At 38.5% G+C, this 17,168-nt stretch overlaps 1 protein-coding gene across 5 annotated transcripts in view; it reads right to left on the reverse strand.

Moving 5' to 3' along the window:
- LMO7 (LIM domain 7) overlaps window positions 1–17,168 on the reverse strand; it is a 133,487-nt gene that overhangs the window by 12,003 nt on the left and 104,316 nt on the right. For 3 of the 5 annotated variants that reach the window (XM_064713291.1, XM_064713282.1, XM_064713301.1), the window contains 9 exons: window positions 16,492–16,606; window positions 10,631–10,792; window positions 9,052–9,236; window positions 8,316–8,376; window positions 7,248–7,304; window positions 5,091–5,116; window positions 4,677–4,781; window positions 2,839–2,931; window positions 1,129–1,499 (listed from right to left, as the gene is read on the reverse strand). In XM_064713291.1, coding sequence (XP_064569361.1) covers window positions 1,129–1,499; window positions 2,839–2,931; window positions 4,677–4,781; window positions 5,091–5,116; window positions 7,248–7,304; window positions 8,316–8,376; window positions 9,052–9,236; window positions 10,631–10,792; window positions 16,492–16,606 — 1,175 coding nt within the window. Of the gene's footprint in view, window positions 1–1,128; window positions 1,500–2,838; window positions 2,932–4,676; window positions 4,782–5,090; window positions 5,117–7,053; window positions 7,096–7,247; window positions 7,305–8,315; window positions 8,377–9,051; window positions 9,237–10,630; window positions 10,793–16,491; window positions 16,607–17,168 lie in introns of all 5 variants that reach the window. The other 2 variants (XM_064713264.1, XM_064713275.1) reach the window with 2 other exon arrangements.

Genomic DNA, 17,168 nt, shown 5'->3' on the forward strand with positions numbered 1-17,168 from the left:
GGATTTAGATATGCAGATATTACAGCAGCTTAATAAGTTACCACACAAAGTCCTATCATCTTGTAACTGGGACAAGCTAAAATTGTAAAGCTATCCTAGCTCTGCTGCCAGGAAGAACCTGTTCAGCCATTGTAGCATTGTATCTCTGCTTTGCTCAGCAGGCATATCAAGCAGCAGTCATTTAGATTAAACTAAAGTACCTCTGGGTCTTACAACCTCTTCTGCAAATATATGCAGTTTTTTTAAATCATACTACTTTCTCCTAAGGCTTAGCTTGATACTACGTGTTCTCTTTAGTCATCTCTTGTTACTTACATAGGAAAAGAGATAAACCTTAAGAGAAGCCAAAAGTCATACACAAGGCAGTAAGGTAAATGGAGACAAAATAATGAAAGGTTACTGGTTTGATCTGTTTTCAGACAGATTAATCTCCTGTAACAGTAGTCTGAAAACTTCTGGGCAAGAACACAACTTGAGAACTAATAGGTGGGGATTTGTTTGTTAGACTGATTTTTAAATCAAGCTGCTGAAGAAGGTAATGAGAGAAACAAACATATCTGCAGTGGATATTTCTAACAGGCTATGATATGTAAGCAAGTAACGGTTCACTCATACACCATGATATCCCTCACTGACAAATTAAGCCAGTAGTTAAATTACAATTAAGCTTTATTGTAACACTGTTGAATTAAAATGAGAGATAAATCTGTAAAAATCAGCCACACATTTGTTGAAAAAGTGTTAACTTTGTATTTCTTCTGGAAGCCCTGTATGTTGAGTCACTGGCTCTCACGTTGAGTCACTGGCTTATGCACAATTCTTACAAAATTTTCTCATTAAGTCCTTCAGATCCTCTTTCATTTGGTTGTAATTACAGTACTTACACATCCCATTAAAAAAAATAGCTGAAGTAGGGAAATATAGCACTTGATTCTTGGGGAAGGACTGTGTTATGCCTGATCCTTCCATCTTTGGAAAGAAAGACTATGGTATGGGATTTTGCACCAAGTGACTGCAGCATGAATCTCACATGAACATCCTCATACATTCAGGACAGATACAGCCCCGTTGGACATGGATTTGAATTTGCAGAAGGAAGAGAAAGTCCATCCTAGCACAAGTGCACACCTTTGGTACTGAGGCACCTCCACTGACACCTCCCTCTGCTTTTCCGCCTGCCGCCTCTGCTCCTCCAGCTCCGCCTGCCGCCTCTGCTCCTCAGCCTGCTGCTGCTCCCTCTCTTTACGCTGTCTCTCCAGCTCCAGCTCTTGGAGTTCCTGTTCCTGCTCAAAATGCCTGGTAGCTTCTTCCTGGGTCCTCCGTTCCTCCTGAAGCCTCCTCCTTCCTTCCTCCTCATGCAGCAAGCTCGCTGCCAGCTCGTTTTCTCCATCTCGTTCTGGCTCCTTGGGAGCATCTGCTTCTGGGCTTGCTGTCCAGCTGGACACAGGTGGAGCCTGAGAAGTGATAGATGTTGTATTTAGGGTTAGAACAGTCTGTTCCTGTAGCAAAGAAAAAAAAATAATGTTTTTAGGGAAGGGATCTGTTTTTTAAATAGATTGCTCCCTCAGGAAAGGTAATTTATTCTATAAGGTAAGCATGTATAAAAATTATCCCCAGCACTTCCAGTGCAAGATGCAGGGCATAGTTTGGTTACACATTCTCCTAATTCAAGAGCTTCAATCCACACACCAGCCTTAGCAAGCACCACAGGCAGCGTGGCCACAACTATGTGAAACATTCTGCTTTCCAAGGTATCACTTACATGTCAAACCATCCCTTCCCCGCTTAAATACCCATGGAAAACAAACCCTTCCATGATACCCAGCATTTCTCCCTACTGTTTTGACTTAGAAACCTGAGACCTATTTAAAAGTGTATACACAAAGATATACACTGCAATCTATGTCAGACTGATGAATTTCACATGAATCCTCATGTGGAGGCATCTCCCCCTCTCTTCCATTCTCCTACCATTTCAAAGTCAAGCCTCAGACCTATCACTCTATGACTCTTTTCTCAAAAATGAGAAAAGGCCTTTCAGTGGTCAAAAGGTGTTTTAGTTGCAGGAAGAGAAATAATGTTGATGGGTCCATCAGAATCTCTTATGACAGAAAAAATACAAAATGGTTTATATTCTTGTACAACAAAGTCCTCCGACAGCTCAAAAAGCTTTCTTATTGAAGTTCTAAGCCTTAAATTATGGTCTACTCATTCATGACTGTGTAAACACAACTGATCTAGCTTGGATGCCTGAAGCAACACTCAGCAGTAAAGAGGAGATACCTCAGACAGTTCCCATACTCAGGAAAAAACTTGTTCATCTTCCCATAAACAACAGCCACAGAAATCAGCATCTACAGAAACTACACACATTCAGTGTTTTAAAATATATAACTGGAAATCTAAAGTTGATTTGGTATGTAAATTTATCAGATGAACTGTCTGCCAATAACAAGCCAGACACTTATGAACATGTTTCCTGATCAACTATTGTGAAGCAGAACTCCAAAAAGTATCACCAGGTGGTAAATAAACAGCAAAAGTCTGCATTTATGATCACAATAATTAATACATGCTGTGACTTTTTGTCAACATATTTTTCCTGTTAGTTACCTAACCAGCTCATAAGGAAGACACAAATTCAACATATCTCAATACATGCCATCTACTCTTTCCATCTTATTTTTTTCTCTACCAAGTCATAGACAACAATTTATTTTCCAAAATGAAAATATAAATGACATAAAAAACCTAGTATTTTGCTTGCTTTCATCCATTTAGTATAAGGGGAAAAAAGCCCTCATGAAACTAGTCAGTAAACCTTTATTCACAGCCTACCTCATCAAAATACTTGGAGCTCTCTTTTTCCGCTTCTTGCTTAGCTCGTAGCCATTCTTCCCTCAGTTTCTCTTGTTCTCGTTGGTATTTCTCCTGTTAGGTTACATTGAAGTTAAACATGCAAATAAGAAACATGGTATTTTTTACTTTCATTAAAATGCACACTGGAATTTAATGTGTTTTTTAACAGACCAAACAGACCAGACAAAAAACATCCCTGAGCTCCACTAGAACATTAGGTCTGCCACAAATGAAATCCTGGCTCAAATACAATCCAAAGGAGCTCCGTAATTGATTTTTGAGTCTCCAGGCTTATTACACTTCAAGTTTCACAAAAGCCAACTTCATAGTCCCTGTCCCTCAGTTTAGTTACCATTTGAACAAAAAACCCTCAGCTATCTAAGGTATTTCTGGAGAAACACAGTGGTTGTATTTAACTTGGAACTAGACACATTAATATTGTAAATATAAAGTGATCACTAAATGAAATAGTAAGATCTCTCATTCTTTTGAAATGTTACCCTTAACAAAACTGAATTTCTGGACCTTGAAGTTTGTCTTTTGACTAGATTTGGTATGAAATCAATATAAAGTATTGCTTAAAGCACATGGCAAATGTTTTGGTGATTTTGTCAATCACTACTTTTATCTTGGGAAAAGCAAAATATTTAAGGATGTCAAAATTATTCCTTCTAAGATGCTGGAAATAAGCAAAGAAAGATTTTGCCTCTTTTTTTTGTATTATTTGAAAATTCATTGCTAGGATCATGGGGAAGAGAAAGATCATTGTTACTCAGGTCAAATTTATCACTTCAGGACAAAAAAAGGAGAAACAAAGAAAAGTGATGGCAGATGGCTGAGTCAACTCTCAAGAAAGGGGAGCCAAGGTTTACACTCTTTAAAGCCATCTCTTCAGGTATCAAATGGAACATCCAAACCATAACGGAGACCACAGGTAAGTTTAGGAAGGTACAGCTGCTGCCCTGCTGAGTGTGCAAGCTACAAGGAACAACACTCAAAAAGCAAGAGAGATTCTATGCTTGTACTTTGACATCACAGTTTTCTGCAGAATACACCAAAGAGGGCTTGTGCAGAATAAATGATATTCACTGACATCTCTCCTAGCCATCAGACTTCAGACAACAAACTTTAATTTCATTTGCAGAGATGTGTCTAGGAACATGGCTGAATGTGTTTACACTTCATTGAGCAGAGCTCTTTGCAGAAATTTATGCTTGGGTTTTTTTGCTACCCTAAGACTACAAACAATGCCGCCTCCCTCTGCAACATCCCCCTCCAGCTCTAGCTAGGTGGTTTTGCATTAGCAGATTCCGCTTTCTGACTCAGAGGTCCTGGGAACCAGATTATTCCAACTGATTAGCTGATTGCTAAATGACAAGATTCTAACCAGCAGGTACTGGCTGCCTCCTCAACATTTATGAATACAAGGCAGTATCAGTAATTGAAGGTAAAACTCAGGCTAGAGTCAATTTCCTTAAGGGGAGAAAGTACAATTAATATTCAAAACAGAAGACCCCTTAGTTCTTCACTTAACCTTTAAATTCTGTTGTTACTAAGAATATACCAGCCCTGGAAGGTTGAGCACTTCCAGTTGTAGTGAATACACATTGTGTGTTTGATTTTATGATGCTCACTAAAGCATTATCCTCTTTTTTCTGAATAACTCCTAATGTGTGCAACTGTGCAGGCCACAAAATGCACCTGAGAGTCTCCCCAGGCCATCAGTAAGAAGAACTGCAGAAATCACATGCTACTTTTCTTTCCTTGTTGCTACACACAGGGGATTGACAGCCCATGATTATGAAGATGAATTATACCTGCAACAAACGGTCCTGCTCTTTTTGCCATTTTTCCTGTCGTTTTCGCTCTTCCTCTTGATCCCAAACCCGACGGCTAGGAGCACTGATGGAGGGAACTGGGAGCTAAAATAGCACAGAAATGAAGTTGTATTAGCGTCTTGCCATGTAATCAACACTCCACATTTCTAAACATTTTTTTAGAGTGAGAAATAGAAACCATTACCAACACTAGAGCTTTATAGTGACAAGGAAATAAATCAGCCTTCTCTTCATACGGACAGAAAGCAACCATGCCTTGAAAAAGCAAATCTTAGCCAGTACTCTCAGATTTGATCAAAATTGTAAAGCAGTATAAAAAGCAGTAGAAAGCAGAGAGCTTCTTGAAAGGACTAGAATTATACAACCAACTAGTAGTTCACAAGTAGTACTTACATCAGGCATTGCAGGCTCTGGGCCTCCTGGGAGTTTTGGAAGGCAAAAAAGAGAAATCATTAGACCCATACATAACTACTGCAAGACTTGTGTAACTGTGGCAAGTCTGTGAGCTTCAGACTAATTTTTTTTCTTCCTTAGTAAGACATGCTTGCATTTGCCCTGCTGAACTTTCTCGAGGGCAGAATTTATTAGGTGCTTTCAACTAATGTGCACAACTGTTTCAAAGCTTTGCATGCTCACAAGTGCCATCAGCAATTGCCTGAATTAGCAGTAAACCTTCCACTGTAGCAACACAAAGGTTCTTCACTATACCTCTCCTATTATTATTGTTGTGAAACCCAACTGTTTAGCATGACCAATACCCAGAACACTGCACAAGGGTAGAGAAGCTATTAGTCTACTGCCCTTGGCATGATTTAAGAGCAATAGACATCCACTGGCATCTCCTCCACCACAAAACCATGTATTTTTGCTCTCCAACTTTCCCTCTTTCCAACTTCCAAAAGCACACTTGAATTCAGTGAACTGGTCACCACTCACCACAAACCTTTTGCTATTTGAGGCTATCACACTTGCCCTTGTCATCCTCTAACAAGATGATTATTGGAGAGAGATGTGCATTATACTAATTTATTACAAGTTGAGAAATGGGGAGAAACACAAATTAAAATGCAGTAATTTCTTAAGCACCATCACTAGTTTTGTTTGTTGACAGTGTACTTGCTACTTAGCTGTCCAAATTTCAATTTAAAAAAAAAGGCATAAAAGAAAAAAAATTTGCAACATTGTTCTGAAGTATGAAGTGGAAAAAAGTTCATATTTAGGATACAAAAGACCAAAAGACTCTAAGGAGTCACAGGCAAGCATCCGTTCTATATATACACAATTTTGTTGTCACTGTCAGATCACAACAGCCACAGTGAAAATCAGGCAATCAGTTTAATCTATAGCAGTTGTGCCAGGAGATATTAAAGGGAAGCATAGACCTTTTTTGCTCCCCTCTTTTCTCACCCCTGTAAGCTTATGCTGAACTCCACAGGAATCTTCATGTAATTGCAAAGCTGAAGTGTCAAAAGTTTAAAATTAACAAGCTGTACTGAACATGCACTCTAGAAATACAACCTTGTCCTCCCCCTCAAGCACAAGTGAAATACCTCAAATATTGTAATAAAAAATATTTAAAAGAAAAAACTAATTTCTGTCAGCCATAAAATAAAAACCAGACAACAACAACAAAACCCCAACACCAACAAATAACCACCAACAAAATACCACCATATTGCAGATACAGCAGAAGTATTTAAAAAGCAAACAGAACCACAAACACAGATATCTACTGTGGCATTTCACATATCGCTTCTGGCAAAAAACAGAAATCAGCACCACTAAAAGCAAAATCCTGGCCCCGCACAAGTCATTGGCAAAACTCAGCTGAGCTTCCAGCAGGCCAGAATTTCACTCTTTCAGGCTACAGCAAAACAGAAAGCCATACATAGCCCAAATACAGCATAAGACATAAAACATTAGTGGAAGTATGTGAGCTGTGACATGCAAAATGCTGAAAAAGCAACCTACAAAACCAAAATTGAGTGCCTCGTTCATTGCCTTTTTAAAAAATGCTGGCATATTAAATTCAAAATTCATATTGGTCTTCTTGGGATCTTGTGACATCACCACATAATGGAAAGCCAGCAGGTGCCTTTTTATACCAATTTATGCAAAAGCACAGAGCTGCAACTCAAACTCAAATCCAGAGTTGAATGCTTCATCAACAGCTCTGAGATCTTCTCTAAACCTTTGCTGGAATATTCACCATTATTCTTGTTTTGTAGGTAGTAGCAAACCTGAACAGAGAGTGCCACCCTTCTAACTTCTACCCAGTGGGAAAAAAAAAAGTATGAACAACACAGAAAAGATTTAAACAGCTATAGATATAAGAGAACACACAAAGACCCATTACCACAAAGGTAGACCCATGAATTGTAAGAATAACCTGATGACCCTGGGGAAAGAAGGGAAATTAATTATGTTGCTTCATTGTAACTGCAGAAACAACACTGAAGAGGTAGAGCACCCAGCACCAGACTTGTTAGGGAGAGTGTGCAGCAGGAACGATTTCATGGAAGTACATGAAATGTTAGCTTTTTGGTTTACCTTGTTCAAAAAATTGTGACCGCCTTTTTAAGTTTTTCAAAGAAATAGGTTCAGATGCTATTTGAAAATACAAAGAATACAAACAAATCAAAATGAGGTGCCGTTTTTAAATTACTAAAATGACTGGATAAGAAACTTCAGTTAGACCTCCCATACACTGCAACATCACTTCTGAAAGCAAAAAGTCCCTGAAACGCAAAGGAAAACCTTAGGAGGTTACATCATATACTAATTAGGATTTCATTTTATCAGTAACAATGTCCAACAATAAAAACAGCTCAAGTGTCAAAACTCAGACTCAGATTCTCCCTGTCTAATTTAATCATCCTTGATTAGGATTCAAAGTTGAAATGAGGAGCCTAATGACCATTCCAGGTCATTAGAAAACATCTCCAGAGGGCAAGTGATATCTTGGAGGAATTTTTCTGTGAATTACCATGTGTATTCAAGCTAAAATGAAACACAAAGTTCCTACTTCAGGATTATTATTCCATTAGGAAGTATACATAGCTGGTTCCTCTCACTGCTGTCAAGTAAGGCTATAACTACTCATAGCCTCATATGCAATCATTATTCATATCATAATCATCAATATTGTTCTCCAGGAATAAAAGTAAAGTAATAATAGTGAAAACAGCCACTAACCCCAAAACCTTACAACTGAAAGAGGCAGGAAAAAGTAGCAAAAAGTTGAGTACTTCTACACTCTTCCTGGGTAGTGAAATAAGTCAATACTCATACTAACTCAGTCACCATACAATGCAGTGGCAATTACGATAAATCATGTGCCTTCTTGTCTTTCACCCCTACCAAACATTAAATTTACAACCATTAATGCACAGACGGGGCTTTGTTGCAGCTTTGTTGTCAGTTCTCAAACTGCCTAGCAATTGTGGAAGCAAGCTAAACCCAGTTTGGATGCAACAAGATCTCTGTGATATCTGTCTGGCTTTTGGTTGGTTAAGGTCTCACTTCACCCACTGTATAACGCTTCCAGTCATTACTGGCTTGGTGTCTGTGCTTGTCACAAACCAGACAGTTAGCAGATAAAAAGCAACAGTGGTTTACCTCTTTGTTCATTAGAGCCAAGATCTCCTTGCATTCCATTTATCAATTTTGTTTCTGTATCCTGAAATACATAAATGAATGAATAAATAAATAAATAAATGTCTTAGGCTCATTAGATTTGTGGAAGTTTATCCAACTACGCGTCTTTCTTATCAGGAACTATATGTCATGAAACACTTCATAATATTTTCTAGAAAGATACAAAACAATCTAAAACTTCCTCAGTGTAATTTATAATAAAGCTACTGCATGCATTTGAGGGAATCAATAACCAGCTGTGAGCTGCTGCAGAAATAAAACACATTAGCTTGCAAGAAAATTCCAGAGGCCAAAATCTTCCTTGGCAGGCAGGTTTTATTTGCAAGTAATTTGAAAGCACATATGCACCTGTTCTTTGGGGCTGCAACTTCCATTTAGGCTAATAATTCAGGTCAAAATCTTCTCTGAAGAACGAACATTATATATGGTTTTAATCAAAAGATAGTCTGCACCTGTTTTAATATTTATCATTCACCAGTGTTCTCTCATGAATAGACAGCAGCAAGTCTTTAAAACATCTTATTTACCTTAATACATGCATAGCTACCTCTCTCCATATTTCACATACAGGGTTCTACACTTGTATTGCTTAAGGAACAGAAGATTCACAAGTTCTTTTCTCCATCCTCCCACTATCAAGACACTACATTTTTTCTTCCTCCCCTCATCTCCCATGAACCTTCAAAAACATACTCACAGAACTTTGAAGGCTGCTGGAGAAATCTCTTTTTGTGGATATGGTGGAAGCATTTGAAACTTTTTCTCCCGAAGTTGCATCAATCCATTTATTTTCAGATGTACCTATAATGTTGGTAGCCACACTGGTGAGATTGAGGATTTTATGCCTTACATGTGGCAGGGAAGGCAGGTCTTTGCCCCAGTCTTTTTGGTATGTGGACGATTGAGAAATTAATATAGACAGTAACGTCAAAGAACAGAACAATAGCTAGTGAAAACATGAAAATAACACAAGAACAGGAGAGGGGACACACAAATCAGGTGGAATTTGTGAAGACAGGAAAAAGGGCATTTATAGCAGACCGCCTTCCCCAAAAATGAAAGTGTTAGTCATAAGCCAGGTAAAAGTTTGCCAAAACAAAAGATGTTTTGCTGATATGTGCTACAGCAGCTGAACATTAGAGAGGAGTTAGCATTCATTGGACACTATTTCATTAGTGTTAGTAAGGATTGAGAAAATTCTTCCGACTTTACTCACTCCAGGTACAATGAGACTCATACACTATCCAGGGAAGGATTTTCATGTCCATGCTCATCAGGAAGCACAGAGAGGGGGAAGATAAGGCAGCCTAAACTAAAGTGGCAAATTGATGAGGCAAATACAAATGATGCTCTTCTCACATACTCCATCCTATCTCCCTTCCCTACCCCTCCTACTGAAAATTTTATTCAATTAGTTTTTTGCCACTAATGTCACTCTTCAGTTGTATTAGGTCCTATAAAGTGATTTGTTTCTTGTCTCTTCCTAACCCCACTTTTTTACACCAGTTTGCTGGTAACTTATTTACCTAGCTTCCCACTAAAAGAATGTTTTGTATTTATACTGTGAAAGAAATCACTGATCACACTTCAACTCTGCAAAAATTCTTCTAGAACTTTGAAAGGGTTTCCTGATTAAAACCATGGCAAGTCAAGACATGCTACAAGGCTCTCAAGCCAGGATGGAAATCCTCCCTACTCAGAATAGGTAGGACCATTCTGGAGAGATTACAGCACCACAATATTTGGGTCAATGGCCAGAATCACAACACACAGGTGCTGCATCACCCACAAGCTTACACCTCACTTCAAACACTCCCTGAAGAAAGGAGCAAAAGATCCTCCTTCCCTGAAGAAAGGGAGCTGGTGATAGGGAGAGGGCCTTTAAAAATTAGGGATCCCCTAGTGATCCTCTAGTGATGCCCTAGAGATCACACCTTCTTAATTCCTGTGGTATGGCAGGGAAGAAAATGTTAGATTCCTTTTTGTGCTGGTTGCACATTTTTTTTACCTGTCCATCCTCTAAGAAACAGGCCAGAGCACAAGAGTGAGGTCAGTAGTTCAATGTTCTGCAGATTTCCTTGTCAAGACACTTCTAATGCCAAGCAGTTAAAAAAGCCAAGTTGTGTTAAAATGCAACAGACACACTGGCAAACTACTCAGCTTAGACACGTATTACTGCTGTAAGGGTAATAAGGACTCTCAGCTGTCAGGCACAGCAGAGACAAAGCTTATTTGCCTTACAGAGCATACAGTATCTGCCTGACGAAACAACTCACCATTCTTTCCATATCGTCTGACATCCATGACCAGGTTTCCAGTTTCTAGTGCTCTGTTGATGGCTTCTTCCCACTGACTGTGGTCCATATGGGAAACCTTTGTGCCGTTGACAGCAATGATCTCATCATCTACATGCAGCTGACAAAGTGCTGCAGGGCTGCCTGCAGAAAACAGAAGAAAAATGTTATTATGTCTCCATATTTTTTCTTTTTATCACAGTTGTGATTGGAAGAGAGTGGTTTGGGGAATCATTGAAAGAAATGCTTAATGGTGCATATTTAGAAAGTCTTAGAAAAATTCACTACACTGTAACATAAGCTCAGTAAACTCAGTATCAAAGCAGCTTTTCAATTTAGAACTTAGGAGAATAAAAAAGAAATCAGTCTTCTGGACTTGGAAGTTTCAGATTATGGTCCCCCCATTTTAATAAACAACCTCTGTGTTCAGTCTTCACTTCACTAACTCACCTTTATAATCTGTGATAGTTAGTGAGAGAGAGGCAGCACAATGTCTATATCCAACGATTAGCTGAAATTCAGCCAATGTTTGGGTAATCCTCTTATTTGTCAAAAAACCCCCCCAAAAAACAGCCTGCACTTTGTTAAGTCCAGTAGAAACTGGCTTTCTTGTATTCTCATTTACATTTTCTGACCTCTACTGACAAGAGCACGCTGCTTTATTGCTTTGCCAGAATAGTTTATTAGCTTTAAATTGACTGGTAATTGGACTCAAGATATTGCTGGGTATTGTCCCACTAGACTTCTCTGGATTCTATTTATTTTATCTATTAAGAGCAAACTTTATGGCAAGTTGGACTTTGAATCTACTGATATTTTGCAAGACAAGCTGCACTTTATACTTTTTTCATCTGCTACACATTGGCAGGCAATCTCACTAGACTAAGGACAGAGTACATAGAAGACCAGTTCATAAACTTTTTTTCTATTTAATTCAGAAAATGGATAGGCTGAGAAACTCAGACTCTCCAAGTAAGATTTTACAGTTTACATATGAATGGTCCTTCCATTAAGAATTATTCCCTTAACAGAACAGAAAATAGAAAAGCCAAGTAAAAATATAGTTAAGGACTGCACAATAAACCCTCATGTTAATAAAACAAGTTTGAATTACACAGTGGAAGGATTTTCCAAAGTAAGCAGTGAAATGCACACATCTTACTTAAAATATACCAAGAACAATGCCCTATTACATTATTAGAAACAAATGTGGACAAGTATGACAGAAAAATTTAGACACCATATGCTTCATCCTGAGTGTCTTTTGACTCATTCGTAAAATGCTGCTGAAAGTCTGGCTCATCCACTAAGGATTCAGATGGCTTCACACACAAGGAAGTTAAGAAATTAAGAAATGCTCTTTTTCCTAGTACTGCACCAAATAATGATCGATCATAGCTCACTAAAAAGCTCCACTGGCTTCTCTGCTAGAAGAACATGGCTCCATACTATATTGTTCTGCATCATTCTTAAAATATGGACTAAAAACTTCATTTGCTGTTATCAATACTAATTGCTTTTAAACTGTATTGTGGAAGAAAAGGTAGGGTTTTCATCTGAAGCAGGAAATATGGACAACAGTTTAACTGGAAAAAAACATGGATCTCTAGGTGTCAAGAAGATGTTAAAGAATCATGGATATTCAAGTCTGTTAACGGAAGGTCCTACTAAGAATATTATCAGAGATACTAATACTGAAGTTACTAATTTTAACAACTTCATGTAGCATTCAGAATCACGTCTGATATTTAGTACCATATAGTTTAACCAGATCTGGATTAAGCCTTATGCTCATGATACAGGGAAAGCTTCAGGCTGCAGCAGAGTCATTAGCACTCATAATTTCTGTCTTGACTTGTGACAGAATAACCCCCAGTAACCAAAAAAAGGTGGTGTTGATTTTATTCAAATAATTTGTCAGGGATGAGACCAGGCTCAGAGGTGTGAACAGTGTATCTCAATTGACTCAGTTTTAGGAAAGGAAGGGAGTTGAAGATTTCACAGTTCCTCCTATAATATTAGTAGAAAGGTATATGCGGACCATACTCCGCAGATTGAATGAATAGCAGCAGTCTCTAGATCTGGACCTAAAATAGCCAGAACAACGTAAACTGCTCAGTTTTTGGCCTGTAACTTTGCCAGCAGCTCTTTCTCCATAGTCTCTGGACAAAAGGGCTTCTCAGGAGTGCAAACCAGGGTGCCTACAGTGGGCTTCTGCTCTCATTCACATCCAGAGAAGCCCACAGAGCCTGCCCAGAAACTTAGATGCCAAAAGTTGTATGCTATCAGTTGTCTTACCCTGTCCAGCTACTCCAAGACTACAGGTGTTAATTTCTGTACATTCCAATAAAGGACTTAGTTTTCATTATATAAAATATGTACTGTTTTATGTACCTATCTGCTTTTATGTTTTCCATAGGTTTTCCTGAAGGTAAAAGGCTTTTCTTTCTAACTAGTCCCCAGTAAAAACAAAAGCAACCAAATACTCATTTTCCATATGCTCTAAATTATCTCTAACCTATTCCCATCTGTTGTTATTACAATAGATAAACACTATCTCAATGATAGAAAAAAAATAAAACTTGAAGGATGTGGATCCGATTTACTTTGTCCTACGTGACTGCAAGCAGATCAGACATGCACTCCTGTGCACACAATCTCAAAAAAATTATTGCAAAGGGAAAGTGAAAGGGGAAGGACTGAAACAATAAAGATTATATGGCACTGGGGAAGTTGGCAGAACAATGTCTAGATTAATGACTTAAGGCTTTCTATTTACCTAATTTTTAGTGTAAAGGTTGAAGACTCCTTTAAAAAATAGGAACTATCCTTTTTTATATGTAGTAAGTGGGTATCACTGAAATATGTGTTACAAGCTTAACTCTTACTTAGGTTTTTGAGAACACTTACAAGTTAATTTTGCCTACCAAGCAGTTTTCTTAGAGGATTTTTTTTTAAGGAATAGCATATTTAGAATACAGAGTCATCTTTAAGTAGTAAAAAATATATATGCTGGGTATCATCTCAAGAAAATCATACACCTAGGAGAAAGTATTCCTGGAAGCTTCTTCTAGGCTTAAGAAAAAGGTGACTAGAATGTTTGGTTTGGATTTGCCAAGCCTAAATCACACTTGACCAACCTGGTTATCTTCAATGATGAATTGCCTAGATCTCTGTGGATGATGGAAGAGAGGTGGTTACAATCCACCTTGCCTTTAACAAGACCATTGACATGATATTCCACAGTATCCAGGTATCAAAAGTGGGATATTGTGCACAGGGCAGAACGACCAGATGGTGAAAAACTGGCTGGGCTGTGAGGCTCTGTGGGAAGTGGTTAATGGCTCTTACTCAGCCTGCAGGCTGCTCACAAGTGAATCTCAGGAGGATGTATCAGGGACCTGCCCTGTTTAATATGTTCAGCAATCACTAGGAGAAGGAGGAAAACACACCCTCATCAAGTTTTCAAACCTTGCCAAAAGTGAGAGGGTGGCCAGTACAATGGAGGGCAGGGCTGCTCTTGAGAGCAGGAACCTGACACTCAACAAGGCCACATGCAGGGTCCTGTTCCTGAAAAGGACTAATCCCAGTGATGGTACAGGCTGGGCATTGATGGGCTGGAGAGCAAGGCTGGGGGCCCTGGCAGTGGTGGGGCTGTATGAACACTAACATGACCAACAAATCAAGACAAGTGGCCATTCAATTCACTCAGCGCCTCTTATGCCACACTGACAATACTGTGTCCAGCTTTGGTGTTCCTCTGTAAGAGAGACATCAATAAACTGGGGCAAGGTAAATGGGAAGGCACTGGGATGGTTAGGGCTGGAGCAATGGACCTGCGAGGAAAGGCTGAAGAGTATGGGCTTGTTCAGCCTGGAGAAAAGAGCCTGCAGGAGAACCTAGCAGTACCCCCCAGTACATACCAGGAGGTCCCTGAGAAGGGAAAGGTTGCTCTTCATTGAAATTTATGTCAGGAAAACACAGAACAGTGGTTATAAATGGGGACAAAGATCGGTCTGACCGGGTCTGTAGGGGAAATTTTCTCTGAGAGGATAATGCCCAGAGAGGCTGTGTGGATTCCATTCCCAGAGGGTCTCAAACCCCCATGGGTAACAAGCCCTAGGACACTGGAATTAGCCTGAATTCCATCTTGACTTTTTTTGAGCAGTGCATTGCCCTACGTGATCTTCCAAGCTGAATTGTCCTATGACTTATCCTTAAAAATAGGAAATACAACATTCCCAAGTGCCTAGCTGAAAGCATATATTACTCTTTCAATGGGTCATCCACATCTTTCATCTTTCATTTCTTTAAACGGAGCTACAGCTTTTGAGTCAGGATACAAGATGGGACAGTTGTTGGAAGAAAAAACTGCTGAACACAGGCTACAAATGAGAGCACTGAGATACAGCCCATTCTCGGTTAAATCTATACTTTGCGCTCTTCCTTGTGAGAATTGTAATAAATCATTAATAATAATGCATTAATAATAATGCATTAATAATAATAATAATAATAATAATAATAATAATAATAATAATAATAATAATAATAATAATAACAACAACAACAACAAAGCATTAATTAGTAATAATATCTTGGTAATAAACCAAGATACCAACCACAAGGCCTTCACCTTCTCCTTGGGACAGAGCCCATGTGGACCTTTGTGAATGACCAGCAGGAACATTCACTATCCTCATATTTCTCCTTTTCAACTGGCAGTGCATATTGACAGACCCCTGCCTCCAAGGCAGGAAATTAAACCCAAAGCCTAGCAGCAGGAAAAGCAAAGGGAAAGTTATTCTTCAGGCAGAACGAATATTAGTATTTCCAGAATCAGAGAACGAAACAGGTTAGAATGAACCGCAGTGGTTTATCTGGTCCATCCTCCCTGCTCAAGGAGGTTTATCCTAGAGCAAATCCAATTACGAAAAGTACTCAGATATAGTGGAAAAAGGCCGCTTCACTTCTTGAATTTGAAAAAGAAAAAAAAAATCCAAGACTGCTCATTAACTGCTGTTAAACAGTATTGTTTCCTCTCTGGAAAGCATAATACAAACCTAACTAAATTAAAAGTTAGCTAAAGAAAGCATAATACAGAGCTAACGAAATTAATAGTTTCCAGCTATTTCTCCTTTCTCAGGATGATCTTGTGTTAGGTGGAAAGAAGGGCACAATTCAATATTCCTCAAGTATTACTGGCAATGGGAAATACTATTGTTTAGAAAACAAGCATTATATGTGATTTGCTTAGGTTTTCGTTGTTGTTTTTGTTTTTTTTTTAGAAAATTGAGCTCATTCTCTGCAGAAGACTACTAAAGGTTAGAAATAAACTTTATGTATGTGCCATCTCAAGACAAAAATGTTTGCTTTCCCTGAGTATTAAACAACTGAAAAAAACTACACTGAAAATCAATTTGGAAACTGCAACTACTTAAGAATATGAGCTCCAGAATTCAGCATGACTAAGAAAGGAGAAATTGAACAAAGAGTATTAACTCCCAAGTTTCTTCTGCAAGTGTTTACAAGCCACGTGAAGTGAAATCTTTCAAACTCAGCTGTAAGACACAGTCTGGACATTGGAAGTCTGCATTTGCCCCTAAATACTGTTCTGTAAGAGGCTTATGTTTATACCCTCCTTGATTAGGAAAATGCATTTTGGTATTTCTGAATTCAACCTGTTTCAAGAGATGAGGGTTCACAGAAATACATTAGCAAACTAAATAGTGATCTTTCAGTTCTGCACCTGATGTTTTGCAGCATTCTTAGCAGCAAATGCCTTGAGAAACCTCTGCAAATTAAACATAAGAACAAAAATTTGTGAATATATACACATTTACCTTCTTCAACTGTCTGTACAATGGCTCCTGAAGAACTCCAATTTGTTGTAAACCCAAAGCTGCGACTGTGGCCAGGTCTCTGGTTTATACTGATTCTCATTTCACTGTACTGTTCCTGTAAAATAAAACATGACACTACAGTATCTGGTATCACAGGAATCTAAATGAGGGAAAGTTTATCCTCTAAATAAGAGAGGCTGCTCACAATGTGCACTTTAATCATCTATTATTAGCATCACAGACAAAGGAAACAGTACTGAAGTCAGTTAACTAACTCATTTGCTTTTTATTCCAACAGATGTTTCAGTTTGCATTTATATTTTCTCTACATGTATCTTTCACTCTGCATTTCTGTTATTTTAGATGTTTTGCAACACAGTGCTAAAAAATTCAAGAACTTGGAGGAAATTAAACACCTAAATCATTCTTCATGTATTGTCTTGTGAATTTGTGACATGCACTGCCTCCTCAGTGAGCATCAGAGATGTGAAAAAGCTAGATAACTGTAATCAATCTCTTTTTTTTCTTTTTTTTTTTTTTGTTTTGCATATCCTACCATAAGAACCATCAGTTTAGGCTCATGTTGCAACTAGGTTTACTTGGGTGCATAATCATCGTCTTGATTTTGTGTGAAACACTACCAGCTTGCTATAGATTTTGTAATAGAGCACTTAGAT

Source organism: Zonotrichia leucophrys, chromosome 1 (assembly GCF_028769735.1).
Source record: "Zonotrichia leucophrys gambelii isolate GWCS_2022_RI chromosome 1, RI_Zleu_2.0, whole genome shotgun sequence".
Taxonomy (NCBI): Eukaryota; Metazoa; Chordata; class Aves; order Passeriformes; family Passerellidae; genus Zonotrichia; species Zonotrichia leucophrys.